This window comes from Accipiter gentilis, chromosome 6, assembly GCF_929443795.1.
Source record: "Accipiter gentilis chromosome 6, bAccGen1.1, whole genome shotgun sequence".
NCBI lineage: Eukaryota > Metazoa > Chordata > Aves > Accipitriformes > Accipitridae > Astur > Astur gentilis.
Window position 1 is genome coordinate 6376613 of NC_064885.1, and position 22275 is coordinate 6398887.

General features: G+C 62.7%; 2 protein-coding genes across 4 annotated transcripts; both read right to left on the reverse strand.

Moving 5' to 3' along the window:
- Positions 1-156: 156 nt before the first annotated feature.
- Positions 157-1867, reverse strand: OVCA2 (OVCA2 serine hydrolase domain containing). Its single transcript, XM_049803336.1, has one exon. The coding sequence runs from the start codon at positions 1776-1778 to the stop codon at positions 1095-1097; it is 684 nt and encodes a 227-aa protein (XP_049659293.1). The 5' UTR covers positions 1779-1867; the 3' UTR covers positions 157-1094.
- DPH1 (diphthamide biosynthesis 1) lies at positions 1789-21462 on the reverse strand. 3 transcript variants are annotated; one of them, XM_049803334.1, is made up of 12 exons: positions 21396-21462; positions 20493-20645; positions 17947-18010; positions 9761-9882; positions 7842-7996; positions 7013-7134; positions 5707-5775; positions 4769-4925; positions 3678-3778; positions 3272-3350; positions 2800-2931; positions 1789-2362 (listed from the first exon to the last, which is right to left on the reverse strand). In XM_049803334.1, exons 1-12 carry the CDS (start codon positions 21442-21444, stop codon positions 1871-1873), a joined length of 1695 nt encoding a protein of 564 aa, XP_049659291.1. In that variant the 5' UTR covers positions 21445-21462; the 3' UTR covers positions 1789-1870. The 3 variants fall into 3 exon arrangements, with proteins under 3 accessions (XP_049659291.1, XP_049659290.1, XP_049659292.1); XM_049803333.1 differs by having other exon boundaries at positions 1789-2356; positions 2791-2931; XM_049803335.1 differs by lacking the exons at positions 17947-18010; positions 21396-21462 and having other exon boundaries at positions 1789-2356; positions 2791-2931; positions 20493-20607.
- Positions 21463-22275: the final 813 nt, after the last annotated feature.

Below are 22275 nucleotides of genomic sequence, written 5' to 3' on the forward strand. Positions count from 1 at the left end.
GGAGCAACACCAGCCCAGGACTGGGCTGCAGGGGGAACCAGCCTCATCCTCCTACCACCGCCGCTGTCACGTAACCGGCAACAAACCAGAGGGCAAAAAACTCACAGCTGTAGGAAACGCTTGCTTCTGCTGCGTTGGTTTTAACCTGCAAGCAGCTCCCAGGCCCGTTCCCGGCTGAGCAAACAGGGAAAGCGTTTCTGTCCCCCGACCCTGGGACTGCTCCTGCACCACAGCGTCTTCCATCCCTCACCGCACCAACACCGCGCTGCCCCCCAAATCCCCACGCTGCGTAAGCAGGGAGCAAATTAAAAAGTTTCATCCAATTTCTCTTTTACCAAATATATTGCACTGTACCCCCAAGGAAAGCCATGGTTAGAGAGAAATCCTGCAAGCACAGCCCTGGGCTGCAGACTGGAAAGCCTGGCCTTCCCCAGCAGCAGTCAAACAGGGTGCCTGCAATTATAACAACAATAAAGATTTCTGTGTGCTTCTGGAAAATATCAGAGCCAAGAACGTAGCGACAAGTTTTTCTTGTTCACCAAGGCACTTTGTACAGAGGAAGATACAAAAGTCTCCCAACACACGCACGCTGAACCAGCAGACGTTTTGTTCCTGAAACGAAGACCAGACCTGGCACTGCCAGGGATGGCAGGTTTTTCTAGACTCAGACCAGCTAGATGGTTGGCTTAATAGCTTTCACCAGGGGTATTAACAAACACAAACCTTTGGGGCTTAACAACTGCAGGAGCTGTGTGCTCTACAGAGGATTCCTTTGGCTGAGCTGAGGAACCCCAATTTTGAAGAGCTATTCAAGGCTCTGAAAGCACCTCACACACAGGGCAGCCTCACCCTCCTGTCCTCAAAGCCCTCATCGTCATACCCACATACTCATGTGTACAACAAAGTTGGGAAAAAAACAAAGGGAGGTAACAAAGAACCATTTAACCTGGCCCTGTGTTAACGCTCCAGAGCAGCACAGCGAGCTGAGGAGGATTCTTTGGCCCTTCTGGAGGGCACGGAAACACAGCGATGTTTCACCAAGATGGCAGGCTGCATGTGGCTCGCCGGAGCCCCATTTATTACAGAGACTGTTATCAAACCGCCCCAGCCCCCGCGGGCTCAGCCTGTCCCTGTCCGGGGCGGAAGCGGTCCAAAAAGTCCAGGTAGGCCTTCTTCTGTGGTGCAGCCGCAGGGATGAAATGCCCGCCGGGGTGGGTGAGGACAACAGGCTCCACAAAGTGCCGGGCCAGCTCCCTGCTGAGGGTGGCAGCGATGACGGTGTCAGTATCGCCCACGACGTGCAGCGTGGGCAGGGTGATGGGCTCTCGGTAGAACTGGCCGTGGGCCGGGGCGCGGCTGGCGAAGCCGGCCACCAGGATGGCGAAGGCCACGGGGAAGCGGGGGTCACCGCGGGCCCTCAGGGCGCACACCATGGCGGCCAGCGCCGCGCCCTGGCTGAAGCCCAGCAGCCCGTCAAAGGGTCCGTGCTCCACCAGCGCCGCCGCCACGGCCGACAACGACTCTTCCAGCCCCGCCGGCGCCGCCGCCACCTCCCCCGCCTCAAAAGTGCCGGGCCCAGAGAACCACCAGCCGCGGGGGGGGTCGTCCTCGTCGCCGTCCTCGCCGCCGCCGGGCACGGGGTGCGGGGCGCTGACCGCCACCAGCTCTGCCCGGCCACGCAGAGCCTTGCGCAGCGCGCCGGTGCGCTGCCGGAAGCGACGCTCGCTCTGCCGGTAGCCGTGCAGACCCAGCAACCGCAGCGGCCGCCCCTCCGACATGGCGGCCGCCGCTACCGGAAGCCAAGAGCGCTGCTTCCGTCTGTCGTCCCTCCCCCCCCTCCCTCACACCTTCCCGCCGAAACCCGTGGCGCTCATTGGTCGGCGAGGCGAGAGGGCCGGCGCGCCTCTGCCTTGGGGCGCCAGCGCGCCCCCTGGCGGCGGGAGGCCGCAGCGTGGCGGGGGAGACACCAGCGGCGGGACGAGGCGGCCCCGGTGGGACGGGACGGGACGGGACGGGACGGCCCGGTGCGACCGGGGGCTACTGCAGGCAGAGCCTGCAGCACGGCCTGGCCTTGCAGGGAGCCACTGCCCGCGGGCAGCCGCGTCGGTCCTTGCGGGCAGCGGTGTCGTGGAGGTACGGGGTGCGTCCCCATCCATTCCAGTGCTGGTACCGGGAGGCCCCGGCGGTGCTTACCCTCGGTGTTGGGGGGGTGTGGGGGGGTGGGTGTGTGTCTCCCGCCGGGTCCCGGAGCGTGGCGGCAGCAGGACGGGGTGCAGGCTGCGCTCATGAGGCTGCCGGGTCCCCGGTGCTTAGCTTCTCCTCGCCCTCCACCGGCGTGGGGGGGGGTCACGGGTGGCTTCCCCTGCCGCAGAGAAAGGGGGGGCGTCAGGATGGGACCCCAGCCCCTGCCTGACCTGTGATGAGCCTGCCCGTGCTCAGCCCGCAGCATCCCATGGGGCACGGCTGGGCGAAGGGGAATCCCCCCCGTCCTGGGCAGCCTCGGGGCCAGGCGGGTGCTCGCCCCGGTAAGGGCTGCGGGGTGTAGGGGGGGGGGGCTCACCGGCCGGGCTGGCACCGGCCCCGTTACTGTCCACCGGGAACGAAGCCACAGGGTGGCGCTTTCAGCACGCGGCACCGGGCACCGTACGGCACCGTACATGCACCGTACTGGCACAGGGCGTTCAACCCGCTTCCACCGCCCGTCCCCTCCACCCCGCACCATCACCGAGAGCGAAGGGATGCAGCGGGGACCCCCCGTCCCGGTGACATCCCGCGCCCGGGTGATGTCACGCTGCCCACCTGGGCCGTCCGGCCGTGGCGCGGGAGCTGTGTGCCGGCGTGGTTCACTGTCCATGGCCCCAGGGACTGGCTGGCGTAGAAATCCATGGGGTAAGGCTGCTGCCACTCGACGTCCCGGAGAGCCACCGCGGCCTGCGGAGGGGACAAGGAGCTGAGTCCCCGAGCGGTGCCTGCAGTGGGGGAGCCGGTGGTGCTGGGAGAAGTCCCAGTGTGGCGGCTTGGTGTGCCGAGCAGGGCACTGCCAGAGCGAAGCTCACGGCACCAGGAATCCTGCTGGTTTCACAAAAGATTGGAAATCCCAGCGGCGCACCTGGGGCTGTGCTCGGAGCACAGCCGGGGAGAGGAGGGGACGCTGCTCTGCTGCAGGGACAGCCCCGTCCTGGCAGCTCGCAGCACCGCAGCTCTGTGGGAGGCTCTGGCGCATCACCCCAAGCCAGGGTTGGTCCCCCCAAAATGGGAGAGGGGTGCCTACCTCATAGGGTGTCAGCAGCGGCTTGCTGAAGGCTTCTCCCCAGTCGATGGAGAGCCGGGGACAGGCTACCTGCACCCACCTGGAAGGGAAACAGGCGGCAACAGATGGGAACAAGCATTTTGGGAAGAATAAGCCACAACAAAGCCTTGCAGCAACCCCCTGGAAGGAAACAGAGCGGGCAGGGAGCAAGGTCCCTACTGTGCCAGAGCCAACCTGCCAGGAACAACCACGTCTCCTCCCCACGTCGTGGCCACGGCACACGCAGGGGTGCATAGTGTCCGCCCAGGTGACAGTGGGACAGACGTGGCAGAGATGGCTTCCAGCGAGAATCGGAGGGCCCAGACAGGGATGGGTCACCCTGGGGACCCTGGCGCAGGGGGCTGGGGTGGGGGTCAGCAGCACTCACGCGTCCACATCAGGGAAGAGGCGCAGCTTGCTGGGGAAGATCTCGGACAGCAGCACCCGCACGAAGGGCCGGCCCAGGGCACGGAGACGCAACTCCAGGTGCTGTGGGAGGAAAAGGCACCCGCGGGGGGGGGTTAGGGGAGCCCAGACAGATGCCTGCAGCAACCCCCCCGAAGCCCTGCTCATAGCCCTTTCTTGGCTATCAGACCCTCTGTGGGTCCCGGCTCTGCCCCATGGCCACATCGCATGGCCAGGTGCAGTGACAGGGACCGCGGCCATGGCTCCAGCTCGTGCCCGGCTCTCCCCAGCGTGTGCCTCAGTCTAATGAAGTAATTACCGCTCAATGACAACAATCTGTTCTCGTTAGCGGCTGCCTTCCCTGGGACGCCTGCCTGCCCGTGAGCTGGCTGCGGCCAGAGGCTGCAGGAGAAGGAGAGGGGCCCAGGAGGGGCCAGGGACGTCCTTGTCCTCCGGAGCTGGCACTTATCAGCCCCTGCCCAGCCAGCCCCAGCCATGCCTGTGTCCTGCCCACTCCGGAACAGCGGCTGCTGGGACCTCGCCGCCCCACTCTGCCTACTGGTCCCTGCATTGCCCTAAATCTCACCTTTGACTCCCCAAAAATTGCCAGGTGTGAGCGGGGCTGCCGTGCTCAGGGCACCCCACTCCCATGGGGCAGGACACTGTGGTCCTGCTCCCCTCACCCAGCCAGTGTGCAGAAAACGCCAGCACGGTGGCTGAGCAGGGACGCTGAACCTGATCAGAAGTTCATCCAATTAAAACAAACCCAGGGAATTAATTGCTGAGCTGCCTGTGCGGGGGGGTGTCCAAGGCTGGCCAGCTCTCCTCAGCAAGGGGCACGTTTAATGAGCCCTTGTCCAGGCTCCCTCATCCACTGCTAATTGCCCTGCCCGCTCAGCTCAGGGGCACACAGACCCAGGCCAGAGGCAACCGATGGGCTGCCAGTGGTGCCGGGTCCACCCTCACCCCGGCAGCGAGGCCACTGCACCGATGCTGCCATCGCTCACCGGTCCTTCACCTATCCAGGAGCAGCACCCGGTGCCCAGGTGGGGGCCATGAGGAGGGGGACGGTACCTGCAGGATGCCGGGGGAGCCCTGGCGCCCCAACGTGCCCAAGATAAGCCCCCAGCAGCGGGCGCCGGCGGCGGTGCGGATGGCATCCTGCCGAGCACGGTGCATGCGCTCGTGGCCGTAGTGCTCCTGGGAGAAGACCTTGCTGTAGGGATCGTACCTGCAAAGCAGAACCGAGCTCACATGTGCCCCATCACCTGCCCCCCTCCATGCTGGCTCCAAATGATGCCTGTCCCTCACTAACACTAATTGCCTCCCACAGCCGATGCAGGGTCCAGCCGGCTCGTTAGAGTGCAGAGAGGGGACAAGGACAGGGACAAGGCGAGTGTCCCATCGCAGCCCCCCAACACCTGGCACAGCCTGGGCTCCGCACTCAGCTTCATGCTCAGCTCCCCCCTGTCCCAGCTCATCAATTATGAAGAAATCTTTGATTTGTTGCTTTGTTTGACGAGGAGAATTTTAATCAAATCCCACTCGGGTTTCGGCAGCTTCACCAGCGCCATAAACCTGACGTGCGCCTCCCGTTAGTAACAAACGACCTACTAAGAAATTCAGATTTCACCAAATGGGCCCAGCCTTTCACTCTTGATATTTCATCTGCTTTCAGCGGCCTCATCATCGCGCTTTATGGCCTCTGCCTGCAGCAGCCGGGCTTTAATGGCTGCACCTCCATGAGCTTTCACAGGTACTTGTCAAAATGTTTATATTCAGCCGGAGTAAATGGCTGGCGTTCATCTCCCCGCTGCACCTCTTCACCCGCCCTGTGGCCCCTTCCCTGCCTGTACCCGCTGCAGGCAGCTGCCTGGCCAGCCCTGGGCTGGGGGATGCTCCTGGGGTACATGGGGGGGGGACAGCTGGTTCCTGGTGTGCTGGGGGAGCTGGGGTGCTCCCTCCCACAGGGCTGATGGGGACCGGAGCAGGTGCCCGTGGGCTGCCCGTACCTGTAGGCAGGTATCCCTGGGTTGGCAATCATGATGGACTCCAGGTGGAAGCGCCCGTCACCCAAATACCTGCCGAGAGAGGAGGGAGGGCTACGGCACACGGCAAACAGCAGCACCTATCTATGTGCCTGCCGGTTTCCCAAGCCACGCTGTGCAGAGATGCTGGGAACCCAAGAGGCAGCAGGCACAGCCAGGTCTTCCCGTCTCCGTGCAGCCCCCCGGCACGCTGGGGTGGGAGAGGAAGGGCATGCTCGGGGCAAGGAGGGATGCCCACTCCAGCATGGGGTGGCCGGGAGCTGCTCCATCTCAATGGCTGGTTCTAGACGTTGCTGCTTCCATTTCTAATCGGATTTCAAGTCAGCAATTACATTTCAAAGCCTTTCATTCAGCTGCCCTAATGGAGTGAGGGCTTGGAAAATGAATTCAGACGTAAAACTTGACTAGATTTTGCCCTTAATTGGAGAATGACATTTTGGGAGATCAAAGCTAATTTGTCTGCAAAAGTTAGCCCCAGAGACGAGGGAAAGAAGAAAATAATAACACAGGGAGGACGCAGGTACACCAGCTGCGTGCACCTGCACGGGTGGCTGGTCGGTACCGCACTGTGGCTCCTCTGGCGGCGGGAATGACCCACTCTCGCCAATGCGGTGCCAGCCTGGCCGCCCCTGCCTGCTCCCAATGCCTTTGGGGAGACATGGAAACCAGCGCCTCTGCCCCGGTGCCGGATGCCACTCAGGATGAAGCCGGAGCCCCCACTGACCCCGTGCCCGGCAATCATGAGCCTGGCTCCCCATGCAGCCATGCTCGGAAAGGTGCCGGCACTGTTGACTCCCAGCAGGGTGAGAGAGATGGGGCTCGATGGGCCCAAACCCACACCTGGGCTCCCCAGCTCCCCCCAAGGGTGGGGTCCTTGTATTTATTTATTCTGCAGCGCACTGCATTCACAGTACATTAAGCATTTCCATTACCTAAAATAATTAGGTGATAGGAAGCGAAGTGCTCCCTCTAATTTGCTGTCCTTAAATAAAATTAATGTTGCTGTGATGTTGGGCCCCAGCCATTTGTCTTTTCCAATTATCCACCCGCCCTTCCATCTATTATCTATTCTGATATACGACTCAATTATTTCCTCTGTGCTACGAGCACGCGCCACTCTAAGCAGTGTGGGGAGCTGGAGGGGACCTGTCCCAGCCCATGGACGTCCCCCTGCCACCCCCCAGAACCACCCCAAGGCCAGGCAGGGAATACAGGCAGGGCGGGCAGCCTAGACCAGGCAGGAGGGTCTTGGAGGACCCTGGGTACTTACACGATGGCATCTGTGTCCTGGGCGAGCCGGGGCGACGTGCAGCCTAGGATCTCCCCTGGGGACAGTGGCTTGCACTGGGGCACGCACACCTTGTACTGGGAGCGCAGCTCCTGTGACGCTGCCTGCGGAAGATGTGGGGTCAGCAGGGACAGACTGTGGCACAGACCGTGGCCGAGGCCAGTGGTCCCCGGCACTGCTGGGGACCCTTGGGGACACCCTGGCCCTGGCTCCATGGGACACCAGCGGCAATGGCTGTGCTGTTGTGCCCCAGCAAAGCAGCAGCAGAGGGGAGCCCGTCTGCTCAGGCCGGCACCGTCACGGAGGGTAATGGCCCCACACAGCTGAGATGCTCAGCAAGGCTCAGCCAACGTATCAATTAAAAGACAAGGGAAAATGCTTAATGCTTCGATAGCCCTGTGTTTAGATAGACATGGCTCAAGAGGCTCATTCATCTCCTCCCGTCCTGCCCAGCCGGCCGTTCAGGGGCAGACAGACAGACCCGCTGGAGCTTCCCCTGCCGCTGCCGGCACTGCATCAAAATGCCAAGTGCTCCACCGCCTGCCCTGACATTTACAGAGCAGCTCCCAGGGGAGCCAGGGAGGGGTGCCGCCATGAAACATTGATCAGAGTTATTATAAAGTACTTGATCAACATTACGGCAGCAGCATATTATTGCAGCGACTCGTTAGAGGGGAACTGTCACCACCGGCAACCTGGGGCAGCCGCTCCAGCCCTAGAGCCGGGGCAGGGAGGGACTAAGGCAGGGCCAAGACAGGGGGAGACACAAGCCTCATCCCATGCCCTGCACTGCTGGGGGTCCCCATCTCACCTGCACCGTGGAGACGAACTGGATGGTGCTGACGAGGGCCAGGGAGGTGCCCGCTGCAAAGTTGAAGCGAATGGTCTCGAGGAAATGGAACGTGTCAATCTTTATGTCCACGAACACATAGAGCATCTTCAGCCCCTGCGTGGCATCGATGGGAACTGGTGAGAGGAAGACAGAAGGTGTGTGTGGGGGGTACTCCTGGGGCCTCGGCGAGCCCCTGGCTGCTGCTGCCCGCAGCCTGGGGATAAAGCATGTTGGTGGGGCTCCCTGTGCCCCAACCGCCTCAGTGCGGGCAGGCCAGGGTGGGCTGTGCCACCCTTCTGCCCGTGCTGGCACCCTGGGCAGGGGGTGCAGATGGGAGCAGTGGAGAGCACCCGCTCGTTTCTCTCCATATAATGGCAGCCTGGGGAATCAATGAACACAAATCTAATTACCCCCAGTGCTAAGAAGCCTGTGTCACCACAATTAAGTGAATAATTAAAGTACACAGAGTCCACATCGATCCACAGCTCCGCATTCACTTCCCATTTTGGTGCTCTTCACCTGATCACAATTAAGTGCAAATTACTCCCTCCCGCAGGGCACGTGGGGCTGGGAGGGAGAGGGCAAGCGCCTGTGTGCTGCGCGGGGACGCGCCCCGCCATCGGCCACACTGGTGATGGGAGTACTGTGGGCAGCCCAAAAGGAGCCCAGCACCTTCTCATCACCCTGTGGGCACCCCAGGGTGCCCTGCAACCCATCCAGCCCGGAGCAGGCAAGGACCACATGGCCACGGGCAGTGGATGGCGGCTGGGCTGGTGACAGGCAGCTTGGCAGTGCCTGCCTGTCCCTGCAGGAAGCAGCTCCAGAATATGTGACTCCTGTCCCATGGAGCAGCCTGGCTTTTGCCCTGGCACGCTCCCGAGCACTGGTGGATATGGCCCCTTCCTCCCCTTCCCGCTGTTCATTCATGAAGAGCAGGCTACAAACCAGGGGTTTTATACTCCCTGTTCCAGTGGCGCCCATAACCCTCCTTCCGTAACAAAGCACCTAGCACAGATATTTATCACTGCAAACGCTCACACTGATGTGGCTTTCAGGACAGATTTCTCAAGTGGGGAGTCTGTATTTCATACGGAGCCTGACGCAATTCTTCAAACCCATTTATACAGCCCCATAAATGTCCAGGAGGGCTGCCAGGTGCCAGGAGCGTGGTGGCAGCAGGGATGCATGCGCCTGCAGCTCACTACGGTAATTCTGCCGATCCACCTTAAAACCCAGAGCGTCTTATTGTTATTTTTGGGCTGATTCCATCCTGGGTGGACTTCAAAGTTAGCAGCATCTGGGACAGCAGCGCAGTTTCCATGGCAACTGGATCCAGAGTACTGTCCGCCTGGGGAGCACACAGCCTCCTCCTCCCTTCCCCGCCCAGCCTGCGTTGCACCCGCAAAGCTGCTTTCCCCGGCCCCGCTCCGGCCCCGGGATGAGCGGGACCCCCAGACTGTCGCTCCCCTCTGCCATCGCTCCCGACTTCCCCCAAAGCCCACAGCTGTGGGGTGCGGGGCGAGAGCAGCCCTGTCCCCATCAGCAACTCCTGGGCGAGCAGGGTCCTGCCAAGGCATGGCCTTGCTGCTCTGCTCTTGGGCACAGGGCTGCTATTTGGGCTCTGCGGCAGCACACGGCCGAGCAGGATGAGCACGCCCTGCTGCCCCCAAAATCCTGCTCGCGGGCAGCTGCCCAGCCAGCCTGGCCTCGTCCAAAGCCAACAACTGAGGCTGCAGAACAGAATCCCTTTGGGAAGGGATTAGCCCTTGGCACTAAGTCTCCGAGCTGGCGTCGAGCAGGGCGGGGAGCTGCTCGGTACAGCACGGTGGCAGCAGCACAGCCTCCGCAGTACCATGCACTGTAGCCTCAGCAATGCCTTGGGGCTGAGTGTCACCTACTCAGGCAGCTGTGTCCATAGTGCACCAAGAAGTCAGCACCCAGGGCACGGGCTGTGTAGTCATCCACGCAGCATGCACCGTAGGTCACGTCGCCCATCACCACCGCCTCCGCGTTTGTGAACCTGTGGGGAGGCACAACAGTGAGGGTCATGGCTGGCTGCCGTCACCACAGCCCCCGTCCTGCCCCCCAGCCCCATGGCACACCACTACTGGGGGACCCCGTGCTGCCATCGAGCCCCTTGCCACGCGCCAAAGAGGACAAGCACTGGCTACTCTCCGAGATGTCAACATGATTAAGCTGGAGAGCGGTAATCCGCCTCTTCAATTGGGTAAAGCTGTTTGCAATTCAGCGGATTATCCGCTCATCAAACAATACGCTGCCAGCTTCCTAATGCTCCAGCAGGGAGAGGAGCAGAGGGAGACCCGGCGCAGCGTGGTGCTGCCGCTCCCGCCAGCCGGCCCTCGGGACCAGAGCCACCGGGACGGCCAGAACGGCCACCCTGGCATCCCCAGCCATGGCAGCCAGGCTGGCCAAGCCACCGTCTCCCCGTGCCCAGGCACCGTGCGAGCTGGTACACCCCAGCCCGCACCCGGCTGTGTCACCCACAGGTGCCGGTTTGGACAAGCTGGGTGTGCTCCCGGAGCAGCTGGTGCTGAGGTGGCACTTGGCAAGGAAAAGCACTGAGTGAACACTGGTGCTGCCCCCCATCCCTGCTCCAGCATCCCAGCGCTCCAGCTCGAGCCTACCTAGCACCCGCCGGCCGGCGGAGGGGCATGCACCGGCACCGGGTGGCAAAGCCGGTGCTCTGGCATGATTTAAAGGCGCCACCTTTGTGGGTATTTTACGGCACCATTTTGGGGGATTATTAGCTTGGCTGCCTTCCCAGGGAGCTGCCGTGGTAGTTTACGGATGAAAGCAGGTATCGCGATGACAAAGCCCCGTGCCTGGAGGGGCTGCTTAAAACAGATGCTAATTCCTTATTTACACCGAGGTTGCACCAGCGGCTGTAGCTCCGTGCCAGTGGGGTCTGCCCTGCTGCTGGTGCGGGGCTGGGGCAAAGGGGCCGGGGGAGGCGGGCGCCCTGGTACAGCGTCACCCCCCGCCAGCACCCGGTGCTGGCTGGGGGCCAGGGTCCCGCACGCTCCCCCCCGAGCGCCAGGCAGGGAGCGTTACGTCGGCAGCAAGAATAGAAATGGTGGGCAGAGCTGGGCAGATGGCAGAAGGTGGAGAAATGGCGGAGCGTGCTGAATATTAACAGCTCCGGCCCATCCGTCAGCACCCGGGGAGGGGGACAGGGGAGCGTCTCTGCTGGAGCATCCCGGGAGAGGGGGAAAAGCCATCCCCACCTCCCATGTCCAGCCCAGGCATCTCCCGCTTCTCGCAGTGTCGCAAGGGCTGGGGACACCACTGGGGACCGTCAGAAGATGGAGCAGATCCTTGCCAGCACTCAAATCCCGTGGTCCCTCGCTGCCAGCACGGCCTGGACAGGAGGATGGCTCCTCTGCTGCCTACACAGCCGTGCCATAGGACTGGGGGCTGCTGGCAAAGGTTCGAAAAGGCTCTTCTCCACCCCCCCCAAGCCCTCAGCCCCCTCCTCTAATGAGAGGTGATGAGATGAACATGAATCAGACTCCACACATCTCAGCAAAAGTGGAAAATTATTCAGCTCCTTAAGATTCAGGACGGGGAGGTCTGACTCAGAGCGGCAGCCAGCGCCGCTTAATTTTTTATAGATTAAAATGTATGCAAATTGGCCCAAACCCCAGAGAAAGTCCCTGGGGGTGAAGAGCAAGAAAGTGAAATAGCAACGGCGGAGGGAGGAGGGCAGAGGCTGGCGGAGGCGCCCGTGGCCCGTGCCCGGCGTGCAGGGCTGCAGCCTGCAGTACGTGGCCACCGGCCCGTGGGCAGGGAGAGAGGGGGCTGAGCCCTGCCCCGGCCACGGGGAACCATCCCGCTCCAGCTGCAGGGAGCGGAGCCACGACCGAGCAAGGAGCAAAGAGGCTGTAGAACGATGCCTGGTGAGGAGGGAGCCCAATGGTGCTGCCATTGCGTCCAGCGAGGCTGGAAGGGTACCGGCAGCCTGGCAGTGCTGGCAGGAGAGGCACAGAGGCACCAAGACGGCACGCACCAGGGTCACCCGCGCCGGCTGGGCTGGATGGTCGAGCGGAGCAGCAATCATCTCCCGAGACAAATCAAAGGCAAGTGCGGGGGCCTCCCCTTGATGTTTTAATCAGTTCGGTGTCGCCGGAGCCTTTCATCAAACTACAGAGGAAGGAAACATCAATTAGCAGCCACCTGCCTCCGACGCAGGCCAGGGAGCTGCTCGCCCGCCAGACTGGACCGGGATGCAGGCGAGGGGCAGCGACGGGAGCGGCCTTGTGGGTGTTTCGTGTCTCCGCAACTCATCGCAGCCGTGGACAGGTCCCAGCAGCATGCCGGCAGGGAGGATGTGGTGATGGGGCTGTCCCCACCCAGCGCTGAGCCGCTCACTACGGCTGGGAGCTCATGAATATTGAACACGTGGGGAGGTTATTCATCTTTTACGTCCCGCAAACCCCGGCTCATTCTGAAAAACCACCCAGCCTTAGCATTTTTCTCATCTCCCCCTAATTCATTATCTCCTCCTTTAAACAGATGGCTCCCAAAATCCCATTTATAAAGCGCCATGCTCAGCACTGGCAGGATGCATGCCCGGGCAGGCCAGGTCCCAGCCCCGATCCCAAGTGCCAGGACCCCTGGACCCTCCCAGCCCCGCTCTTCCCTGGCCAGTGTGGGACAGAGGCAACAGCGACCTGAGGACAAGTTTGGAGGCTGAAAATGCTGGGACAGACAAGCACACCCAGTGCCAGCATGTCCCCAGGCATGGGGCGGCTGCTCCCTGCCACCAGAGCACAGGCGCTGGGCTGGAGCAGGCCTGATTTATCCTGGCCCCTCGACAAATAAATGAGAGCATTTGCTGCCAGTAGGAGCGCAGGGTCCCCTGACACCACAGCAGCGTGTGAAAGATACCATGCCGGTTCTCATGACACGAAGCAGAGCCGCTCTCCCTGGCAGAGAAGAGTCCTCAGCCCCGGCTCGTCCATTGCGCTTGGGTCCAGCAGCCCTGGGCATGGAGGGGACTGCAGGGACCGAGCTGAAAGCACCCAGGCCAGGCACCATGAGGCTGCCGGAGGATGAAGCTGGCACCGAGACGCTGGGGTGCCCGTGTGTCCTGCTGGGGATGGGGATGCAGACTGGGCTGCTCCTCGCTTCACAGTCACTTGCCTCGCCTGCACGTGGCCCTTCACAGCACAGTCACACTGTGGCGTGGTGCCACCTCCCTGCCAGGAAACGCCTGGGGATAAGCAAGAGGGTTATGACCTGCAAATACCCCAAGCCCTGTCCTCCGGGGTAAAGGCAGAGCCCCATGATCACCCCAAAAACCCTACACTCACTGCCTGTCCTGTCCAGGGATGGGCGCCAGTGGGTGCCACTTTCCTGGGGCACGGGGGCTGAGCACAGCCCCGGCCAAGAACAATGCACTTAATTAGTGGAGAAGCTCATCACCAAGCCCTATTACCAGACTCCCAACTTCATTAACACAGGAAGGCTGCACGTAATTAAAATAATGAGTTTGCAATTTTACTGCAAACAGTGCTGGAAGAGCCCCACTGCAGCTGGGCAATCACCACCCGCCGGCAGCGCGGGGCTCCGCAGAGCATCTGCAAGTGGGTCAGGACGGGGTGAGGTGCACGTCCCCGCAGCCCCCCAGGAGCAGCCATCTCTGGCTGGGTCCCCTCCCCTGAGAGGATCCCCCCTTTGCGTTCTCACTGGAGGTGCCAGGGCTAACCCCACCATCCCGAGGGGCACGTCCCGGGGGTACCCCAGCTTTGCTAGCCCTGTAGCTGCAAAAAAAATGAAGTAAGGCAAACCAAGGGCCCAGTGCGTAGTAGCGGCAAAGCCACCACGGCCGTCCTGTACCCAGATGGTGCCTGTCCCCTCTTCCCCATGGCCAGGCCATGGCCCTGCCCGTTGGTGCCAGCTCCCCGGACTCCGTGGGGACACGAAGAAGTGGTGCGGGGCACATGGTGGCGGGCACCACACCTGTGTTGGCACATCCCCAGCCCTGGGAGGTGACAGTCCTATAGACCCCACACACGCTCCCCTGCCCAGTCTCCCCTACACCAGTCATCACCCAGGCTGAGGTTTTAAACATCTCCAATGAAGTGAGAACTTCATTCTCCCTAATGATGCTGTTGTGCGGTTAATGACGGTGATTAAATTCCCCTGCACAGCGTGCTGCACCATGCTGCCAGTGCCTCTGGGTTGCACTTAAAGGACAAGGGGAGAAGGGAAGGCAGTGCTGGCTGGCAGAGCTACGGCACTGTGCCATCAAGGCCAGATCCTGACCTGTGTTAGCATCCCAGGACAGCCCTTTGGGACTCCCGGTGATGCCACCGGCTTCACCATGGCACTCAGTACCACATTGCTCAGTGGCACATCACAGATCTGCCTGGCTAGGGGACCTGGTGTCCTTGTCCTGACACCCACCAGCCCCAGGAGGGGACAGCCTGCGTGGCACCAGGGACCCACCTGTGGCACCAGGGACCTGCTGGGCACACCAGCCCTCAGGGGCTTTTTTGTCCTCACTATCACAGCCATAGCAGGGCATTTTAAGGCATGCCAGAGCTGCTAGGCTGTGTACATGATGTTTAACTCTTTGCTGCTCAATCAGAGACGATTCAAGACCCCCGTCACTCTGAAATGTCCTCGTACACTGCTGGGCACGCTACGGCATCATCATTGGGATGCTCTGCCCACCCCCAGCAGTGCCTTGCACCGATGCTCAAAAGCCATCAGGCCGTTGGGAGGTGCTAAGGCTGTGGCAGGGCAGCCACCCCCTCCCCGCCATCACCCGTCCCCGCATCCCCGCCGCCGAGCCACGGCTGATTAGCAGGAGCCACTTGCCCGGTCGCGGCGCAGGGAGATGGAAGGATTAGCAGCTGCGAAGCCTGACAGCTGACTTTATTAACAAGGAATCAAAAGCCCAGCTGAGAGCCCAGCTGATCCGTCTGCTCCAGCCCCGGTGCGGGGAGAGGAGGAGTGCGCTCACGGCCGCACCCCCCCCCTCCACCAAGGCAGTGGTACAGGGGACACGGCTGTTGCCTTCCCAGCACGACAGCGGGTGGGCTGGGGGGCTGCCCCCCTCCCCGAGCCGTGGTCCGAACTCCCCCTACGCACCTCTCCACGCTGCCGCCCCCCAGCACGAGTTACCCTCCGCCGAATTACATCAGCCGTGACAAACGGAGCCAATTTGGAAGGTGCCGCGAGAGCGTCGTGATGCGGTTTCGGCAGCCCGCCGCCCCACCAGCTCAGCAGACCCCAGCCCTGCCACCACCCCCCCGCAGCCGGCTGCTCACCCCAGTGCAGGTTCAATAATGACAAACCTATTAACACTAATTAACTGGACCTCACGCCGGTCAATGCTGTAAGTGCGCTCTCAATTTCAAAGGCTCCAGGCTAAGTACCCCACCAGCCTTTCCGGAGGCAGCAGCTGTGACACTTCAGCTACATCTTCATCATCGCAGCCCCTTGGGGCTCGGCAACCGCCAGTGCAATGCTGGAAAGCCTGGACAGGGCGCCGGGGGGGGGGGGGGGCCCACCTGGCAGCCCCCTCCCCTCCTTGCCCCCACTGGGGCTCCCAGGGGGCCCGCTCACTCCCACATTGCAGTGGGGGACGCGGTGACACTGCCATTCCCCTGCACGGGGACAGACAGACCCACAGACAACACCGCGTCCCCCCGAGCCGCCCGTGCTGCAGGAGAGCGAGGCCACGTCCCTGCTCTTGGCCCTCCCCATCACCACCAGGCCACGGCGCAAATATTTTATTAAAAGGCAGCTCCAGTAGAAGGGATAAATATTCCGTCTGAGTGGCGGCAGACACAGGTCCGGTCGAGCCAGAACACACGGGGTTGGGCACCGTTGCCCCAGGGGCACCAGCCCCTGGCATGGCTCTGCAGTCACTACCAGAGCACGGAGGAGAGGGGGAGCTTGCTGGCATCCCCAAGCCCCAAATTCCACCAGCAAGGAGGGGGCAGGAGGCTGTGGGGATGGGCTGGGGAGAGGGGCTGCTTGCTGAGCAATGCTCCCCGTCGGCGCAGGTATCCCTGGCATGCTCAGCCCTCGTGTCCTCTCTGTCCCCAGTGGGAAGGGGACATGCCACCCCAGGGCTGACGGTAGCCCAAGCCCCTGTCGCCAGCTTGGCTACAGCAGCCACTGCCGGAGCACACGGCTGCAGCGATTCCCGTCACGTCAGAGGCTCATCCGGCCCCAAGCGCCGGGTTAGGAGGGCCAGCAGGAGCGGCGGCCGAGCAGCAATTCCACATTAATGCCAGTGATGAATATTAATAGCAGGAAGAGGCAGGCACTAACGAGGCCACCTGCCGATTCACACCTCACCTACAGCAATGTAACCGGGTCCCAAGCACGTCCCCGAGAGAGCGGGAACAGGGCTGGGCTCACTCCTGCCCACAGCCATGATCCTCTAGCCGGCAGTGCTGGTACCCAGCACAGTGACAATCCCAGCCAGAATCACGGATGGCACCCGGTGCTCCTGGCAAGAGACCGGCAGCGGGGTGTCTCTGGGTACTGTGCGGCAGCAGCGAAGGAAGGATACGGCCCTCCTGCTCAGCCTCGAAGCCATCCCCCATCCAACCACCAACCGATCGGCGCTGCCATGTCCCTGCTCTTGGCCAGGCACCTCTCCCCACACAGCAACCATCTCCCACCACCCATCTCCCACCAGCAGCCCCCACCCCGGCACCCAGCACCCCACCTCAGCCCTGCGGAGTACCCTTGGCAGGGAAGGCGAGTCCAGTGGGAATGCCAGCACCCTGGCATCCACCGGGAAGTGGGGCTTAAGGTTTCATTCAGATAAAAGAGCCCCTTAATCCGCTGCCTTTGAAGTTGGAGACATGAAAGCGGCTGCGTGCCAAAGCCGGAGAGGAGGCAGCTCTGCTTAAAGGGACAAGCCCACGCGGAACCGCCCACACTTGCACCCGTCCCCATGCCCCCCACACCCATCCCCTGCCCGTGCCCACCTTCCCACTGCTCCCTCGACCACCCCAAGCATGGGGCTGCCATGGTCCCGCGGGGGAAACGATGGTAAAGTGGGGACAAAGCCTGCAAGCACGGCTGCCTCGCCACCCGTCACGGCAGTGGCTGCTCGGCTAGCGGCGGCGAGGACGCGAGCCTGTTCGCCCTGGGAAGGCAGCTTACTAATGAGTGCCGCGACCCCAATGGCAGACGAGGCATGCGGTGCTATTAGCACTAATTCACTGTGCAAAAACAGAGAGGGGCTGGGGAGGGAGCAGCCGCAGCAGGGAGAAAGCCGGCAGGCAGGGAGGGAGGCAGGCGCGCTTGGCGGTAAGGAGATTACGGCCCATTCCTGCAAGGTGCTTGCATCCCCTGCTGCTGAAAAGCCCAGCTCCTCTCAGGCGCCTCTGACCTCACCTCCAAAGTGGCACAGAAAATCAGGATAGGAGCCACGGGGAAGGGGCTGCCCAGCAGGAGCCACTTACAGTCAACCCCTCCAGGCCATCACTGTGGCCTCGGGCCTCCACAGCTGGAGCAGGGCTGCCCCTGAGCACCTCCGTGCTGCCCCGAGAGTGGCACAGCCAGACTGCAGCCACGGGGACAGGACACAATGGCAGGGGAGGAGGGCAAGGGACCCATGTGGTGGTAGCGGCTCCGCTGCCGGCCCTCCCTTCGCTGGCTGCACTGCTGTGGTGAGCGCGCAGGCACTGAGCTGGCGTCAGCCAGTTGTTAACACGGTTGCTCCCTGGCTCCGTCACCCCAGCAAGGGCCCTGACACGCTGAGCTTGTCAGCAGCTCCCGGCAAAGCGGCGAGGGGAGGAGAAGCCGAGCGGTGAGGGCCAGGCTGGCGCAGTGCCAGTCCCTGTCCCCGGGGCTGGCAGCGGGTGTCTGCGACCTGCCGCAGGACAGCAGCGTTGCCTGCGCCTGTGGCCAAGGTGTCCCTGCAAGGGCAGACATGCTGGGGCCCCCTGCATCCCCCTCAGCAGTAGCCCTGGGCCTCATCCTGCCCAGACAGCCCTGTCCGACGGCCACCCCATTCCCGGCAGCAACCCCCATCCCCTCGCCAGGCTCTGCAGCCAAGCAGGGAAGCGTGGAAAAGCCATCATCTTACCGCTCAACGATGTCTGCAATGGTGCAGGCGAACATGAGGAGCCCTTCCGGCATCTGCAGGGCCACTGGGAAGAAAAACAGCCCCAGGGTTAGGAGGGGCTGGAGGGGATGCCCCAAAACGGGGACCTGAGCACCAACCCCTAGGGTCAACGCATCCAGCTCAAGTGGCCACTGCGGAATGACCCTCCCCAAAACAGCCAGAAACTGGCCAAAAATCCTGGTGGCTCTGGCAGCCGGGGTGCGTGTGGTCCTGCCTCAGGCCGTATCCGTTCTCCCTGCTCACACCCAGTCCCTGCACACACACACCTCATCCCTTTTTGAACCCACTGACACTGCTGGTCTCTCCTGCTTCCTGCAGTAATGAGTTCCAGGTTTTAATTATGTGCTGCATAGGAAAAGGTACTTTCTTCTGTTTACTTTAAACCCACTCCTAATAATGTAAACACGTGCCCCTCGTTCTCCCATTACAAGAAAGATCGAATAATCATCCCCTGTCCAGCCTCTCCTCATCATTCACAATTCTATATCCCTCTATCACATCCCCCTTCGTTTGCCTCTTTTCCAGCTAAAGGATCTAAATCTATTTAATCTCTCCTTGTACAGAAGCCGTTCCAGACCTCTGATCATCCTCACTGTCCTTCTCTGCACCTCCCCTCCCTGCTTCTCTCCTTGTTTTGGGAGGGTGGCCGCCAGCGATAGAGCGTTGTGCCTAGCAGAAATACATTCATCGACGAATGATGCTTCTTGGTTTGCTCCCTCCTCACAGCTTGGAACAAATCCCTTTGCCTCTGCAGCTCAGCTGGGCCCCCCCAGCACCTGGGCTCCAGCCAGGGCACCCCCGTGGGTCCCCCCAGGCTGCCCCAGGACAGTGGGGAGGAGCAAGGACCATGCTGGGGGAGACGAATGGAGGAAGCCCCATTAATTCCACTGCTGTTTCACCTCCCAATCTCACTAAGACATCCCAGCTCCAGCAATATTTATCCAAACGTCCTCTCCAGATCCCCCTCCAACAGAAATCCCTGTGCTGCCAAGCCCAGCCCGCTGGCCAGCGTGGAGCTGTGCAAAGACCTGGCCCAAACAGGCCTAATCTCATCCTGCTCCAACCTGCAGGGCTCAAGGAAAAGCTGCACGCACTCTGTCAGCCCCTGCCCGACCTGGGAGGACCAGGCGGCTCAGGGTCCTGGCATCCCCCAGCCCGTTCGGGACCATTTGGGACTGCCCTCCACCTCAGACTGCCGCCAACAAGCAGACCCACAAACAGCTTTGCCTCCCCCCAGCGAGGGGTTGGCAGGAGGCAGCTGGGTCACTCACCACCGGCACGGCACTATGGGCACAGGGGATGATACCCCAGCACCCCCCCCCCCCCCCCCCCCGAACCCCGCAGCAGGCAGGGCACAGGCAGGGCTGGCCGCAGCCCAGTGGGAGGCTGCGTTCCCCCAGCAACGAGCCCCTGGCTGGGCTCTGCACGCGCAGATTTTTAAATCCCAGCACGGCTGGCTGGCTGATGGGCTCCGCTCCCAGCTCTGAAGTCTAAATCCCAGCCGCATATTTACATTTAATTAGGAGGTGCCAAGCAGCAAAATACAGCAACGAAAGCCAGAGTGGCACGGCTGGGCGGCCTCGCTGCGTCCTGATGGGCAGCCCTGCCACCCACACCGCAGCTGGGACGGACCGACAGCCCCACAGCCTCCAAACCCTCGGCATCACAGCCGGGACCAGCTCAGGCAGCAGCTCCCAGGACACCCCCGTGACGCCTGCCAGCTCCTACCAGCTCAGTGGCAGCAGGCAGAGACATTCCTAGGTAGACACAGCGTTTCAAATCTGGCTCTGCCTGGAGCCCCCCGCGCCAAACAACCCCGTGAGCAGCCCCTGCCTCTGTTGGAAAGCACGGGTGGGGACACTGGTGACACCCACGACAAAGGAGGCTCCACGCCCTGATGCCTGTAGCCGATCACATACCAAGAGCCGGCTCAGCCACAGCAGGATGCACATGGTGCGAGGGGACAGCCCTGGCACCACCCTGCAGCACCACAGCGCCTGCTCTGGGGCCACCTTAGCCACTCCCCACCCCTCTGGGGCTACAGCAACCCCCCCAAGGACCCCGAGGAAGGTTCAGACCAGGGCGTAGCATGACCCAGCTCTCCACCAGCCCCTCCAGCCCCCCGCAGCCGGGCACTGTGGGGTTCCCCCTGCCCAGCCCTGGCAACATGGCAGAAAAGTGCAGGGAGAGAGGAGAGCAGCAGGGACCTGGCCGGCATCCCAGACACATCTCGCAGGCTGACAGGTCCGTGCAGCTCAACCTATCCTGTCCGATGTGATTATAATCCAGAGATACAGATCTATTAAACCCCCTTGAAGGAAGAAGAGCTCGCCAAGACAGAACCTAAACATGCCAGGGCATGCCGGGCAGCTCAGTACCATCCCTGCTCCAGCCTCGTTGACCCCGCACCCTGGCCCAAGTGGGCTCCCTCACCGCTGGCAAGCTCAGCAGCACCAACTCGCCACGCTGCAGCCCCGAACCCCCTCATCCCCAGGGCTGGCGCTCACCCTTCCTGGCCTGAGCCTGCCGGATCCGCCAGATGGTCTTGGGGATCTCGAAGTTGTAGTTTCGGGGCAAGGCCTCCGTCGCCTCCCGCAGCTCCGCATTACTGAGGATCTCCTCGGGGATCTGCTGCGCTGCTCGCCGTGTGGGGCCTCGGGCTGCGGGACAAACGAGGTGGCCTAAAGGAGCGACCGGGAAGGCGGCACACCGCGTACCCCACGGGCCAGCAGCACCCTCGCTGCCCTCATGCCACCCCCGGGGACAAGCAGGCAGGAGAAGGGGGGTTCTGCCCATGATGCTGGGGGTAGGTTGTTGGCATTTTTTTGGGGGGGGAAAACGCCTTTTTTTTTTTTTTTTTTTTTTGCCCAGAAAGCACCACTGTAACTATGTGAAACCCTACGAGTGGGGCTGGCTCCCCCCAAGCCAGGAGGACACCAGGCACAACCCCCTACGGCTCATCCACAAGCACCCCGGGGGTCCCTTCTGCCCCAACAAGGGGATCCCGTTATCCCACCGGGGAAAAGGCAACAGCAGCGGGTGAGCCAGGCCCGTCCCCGGGAGCCTCATCCTGAAGCCAGCCCCCGCCAGCAACCGCCCCCCTACAGCTCGGCAAAGCCGGAGAGCGGCGGGGGAGTGACAGCAGGGGGATTATTCACTATTTCCAGCCCAACACCGGCACTCATGAGCCACCAAACCCTCCCCGCACGGCCCACGGTCGAACCGCCAAAGGGCCAGCTGGGCCGGGCCGGCGGCGGGGGAGGCCGGGCCGGCGGTTCCGCCACCGGCCCGGCCTCCCCCGCCGCCGGCCCGGCCTCCCCCGCCGCCGGCCCGGCCACCCTCGCCGAGGCAGCCGAAATAGCACCCGGTACCGGCACCGGGAACCCAGCGTTGACCCAACCTCAGCCCACCTGCGGCGGGCACCGGGGCCGCGCTCCCGACCCTCACGGAGGCCGCCATGGCTCTGGAGCACGTGAAGGCGGGAAGGCAGCACTAAGCGAGCCCCGCGCTAGGCCAGAGCAGTCGCCGGCCGAGAGATCGAGTGTGGGGAGGGCGCCGGCGGGCCCCGACGGGACGGGCGCTGTAGCGGGGACCGACGGGTCCCGGCACGGTCCCGACGGGCCCCTGGGTGTACAGGGGGCTGTGTCAAGCGCTGCGATGTCGGGGTTGACCCCCTTCACTTCGGGGCCGTGGCTCCGCCGCATCCTCCTCCCCCGGTGCTGACCGCCCCGGCGCTACCGGTCCCAATTTTAACACACGGACGGGGCGGAGGCGACGGCGCCGTTGCCACGGTGACGGGTCGGTGTCCCGTGTCCCCCCCCCCCCACCATGTCGCGGGGTGGAAGCCAAGTCCCTGCGAGGCGTGGGGCAGGAGGGATCCGGGGGGCAGAAGGGACCCGCAGGGGCGGCAGGGGGAGCGGGGAGGCAGCTGGGACCCCCCGGGGGACAGCGAGGACCCCGACGGGGCAGCGGGGACAGCAGTGGTCTCGGTGGGATAACGGGACCCCCGGGGAGGCAGAGAGGAGGAGGAGAGAGGGACCCTCGAGGGGCAGGAGGGATCGCCCGGGGGGCAGCGGGGACAGCCCGGGGGGTAGCGGGTCCCCGGTGGGATGTCGGGACCACGGTGGGGAGTGTGGGGACAGCAGGGACCGGGGGGGGTGGAGGGGACAGTAGGGACCCGCAGAGGGGATAGCAGAGCCCCCGGTGGGGCATCCGTGCCCCCCGTGGGATAGCAGGGACCCGGTAGGGCGGAGGGAACGATAAGGGGCGGAGGGCACCGTAAGGGACGGC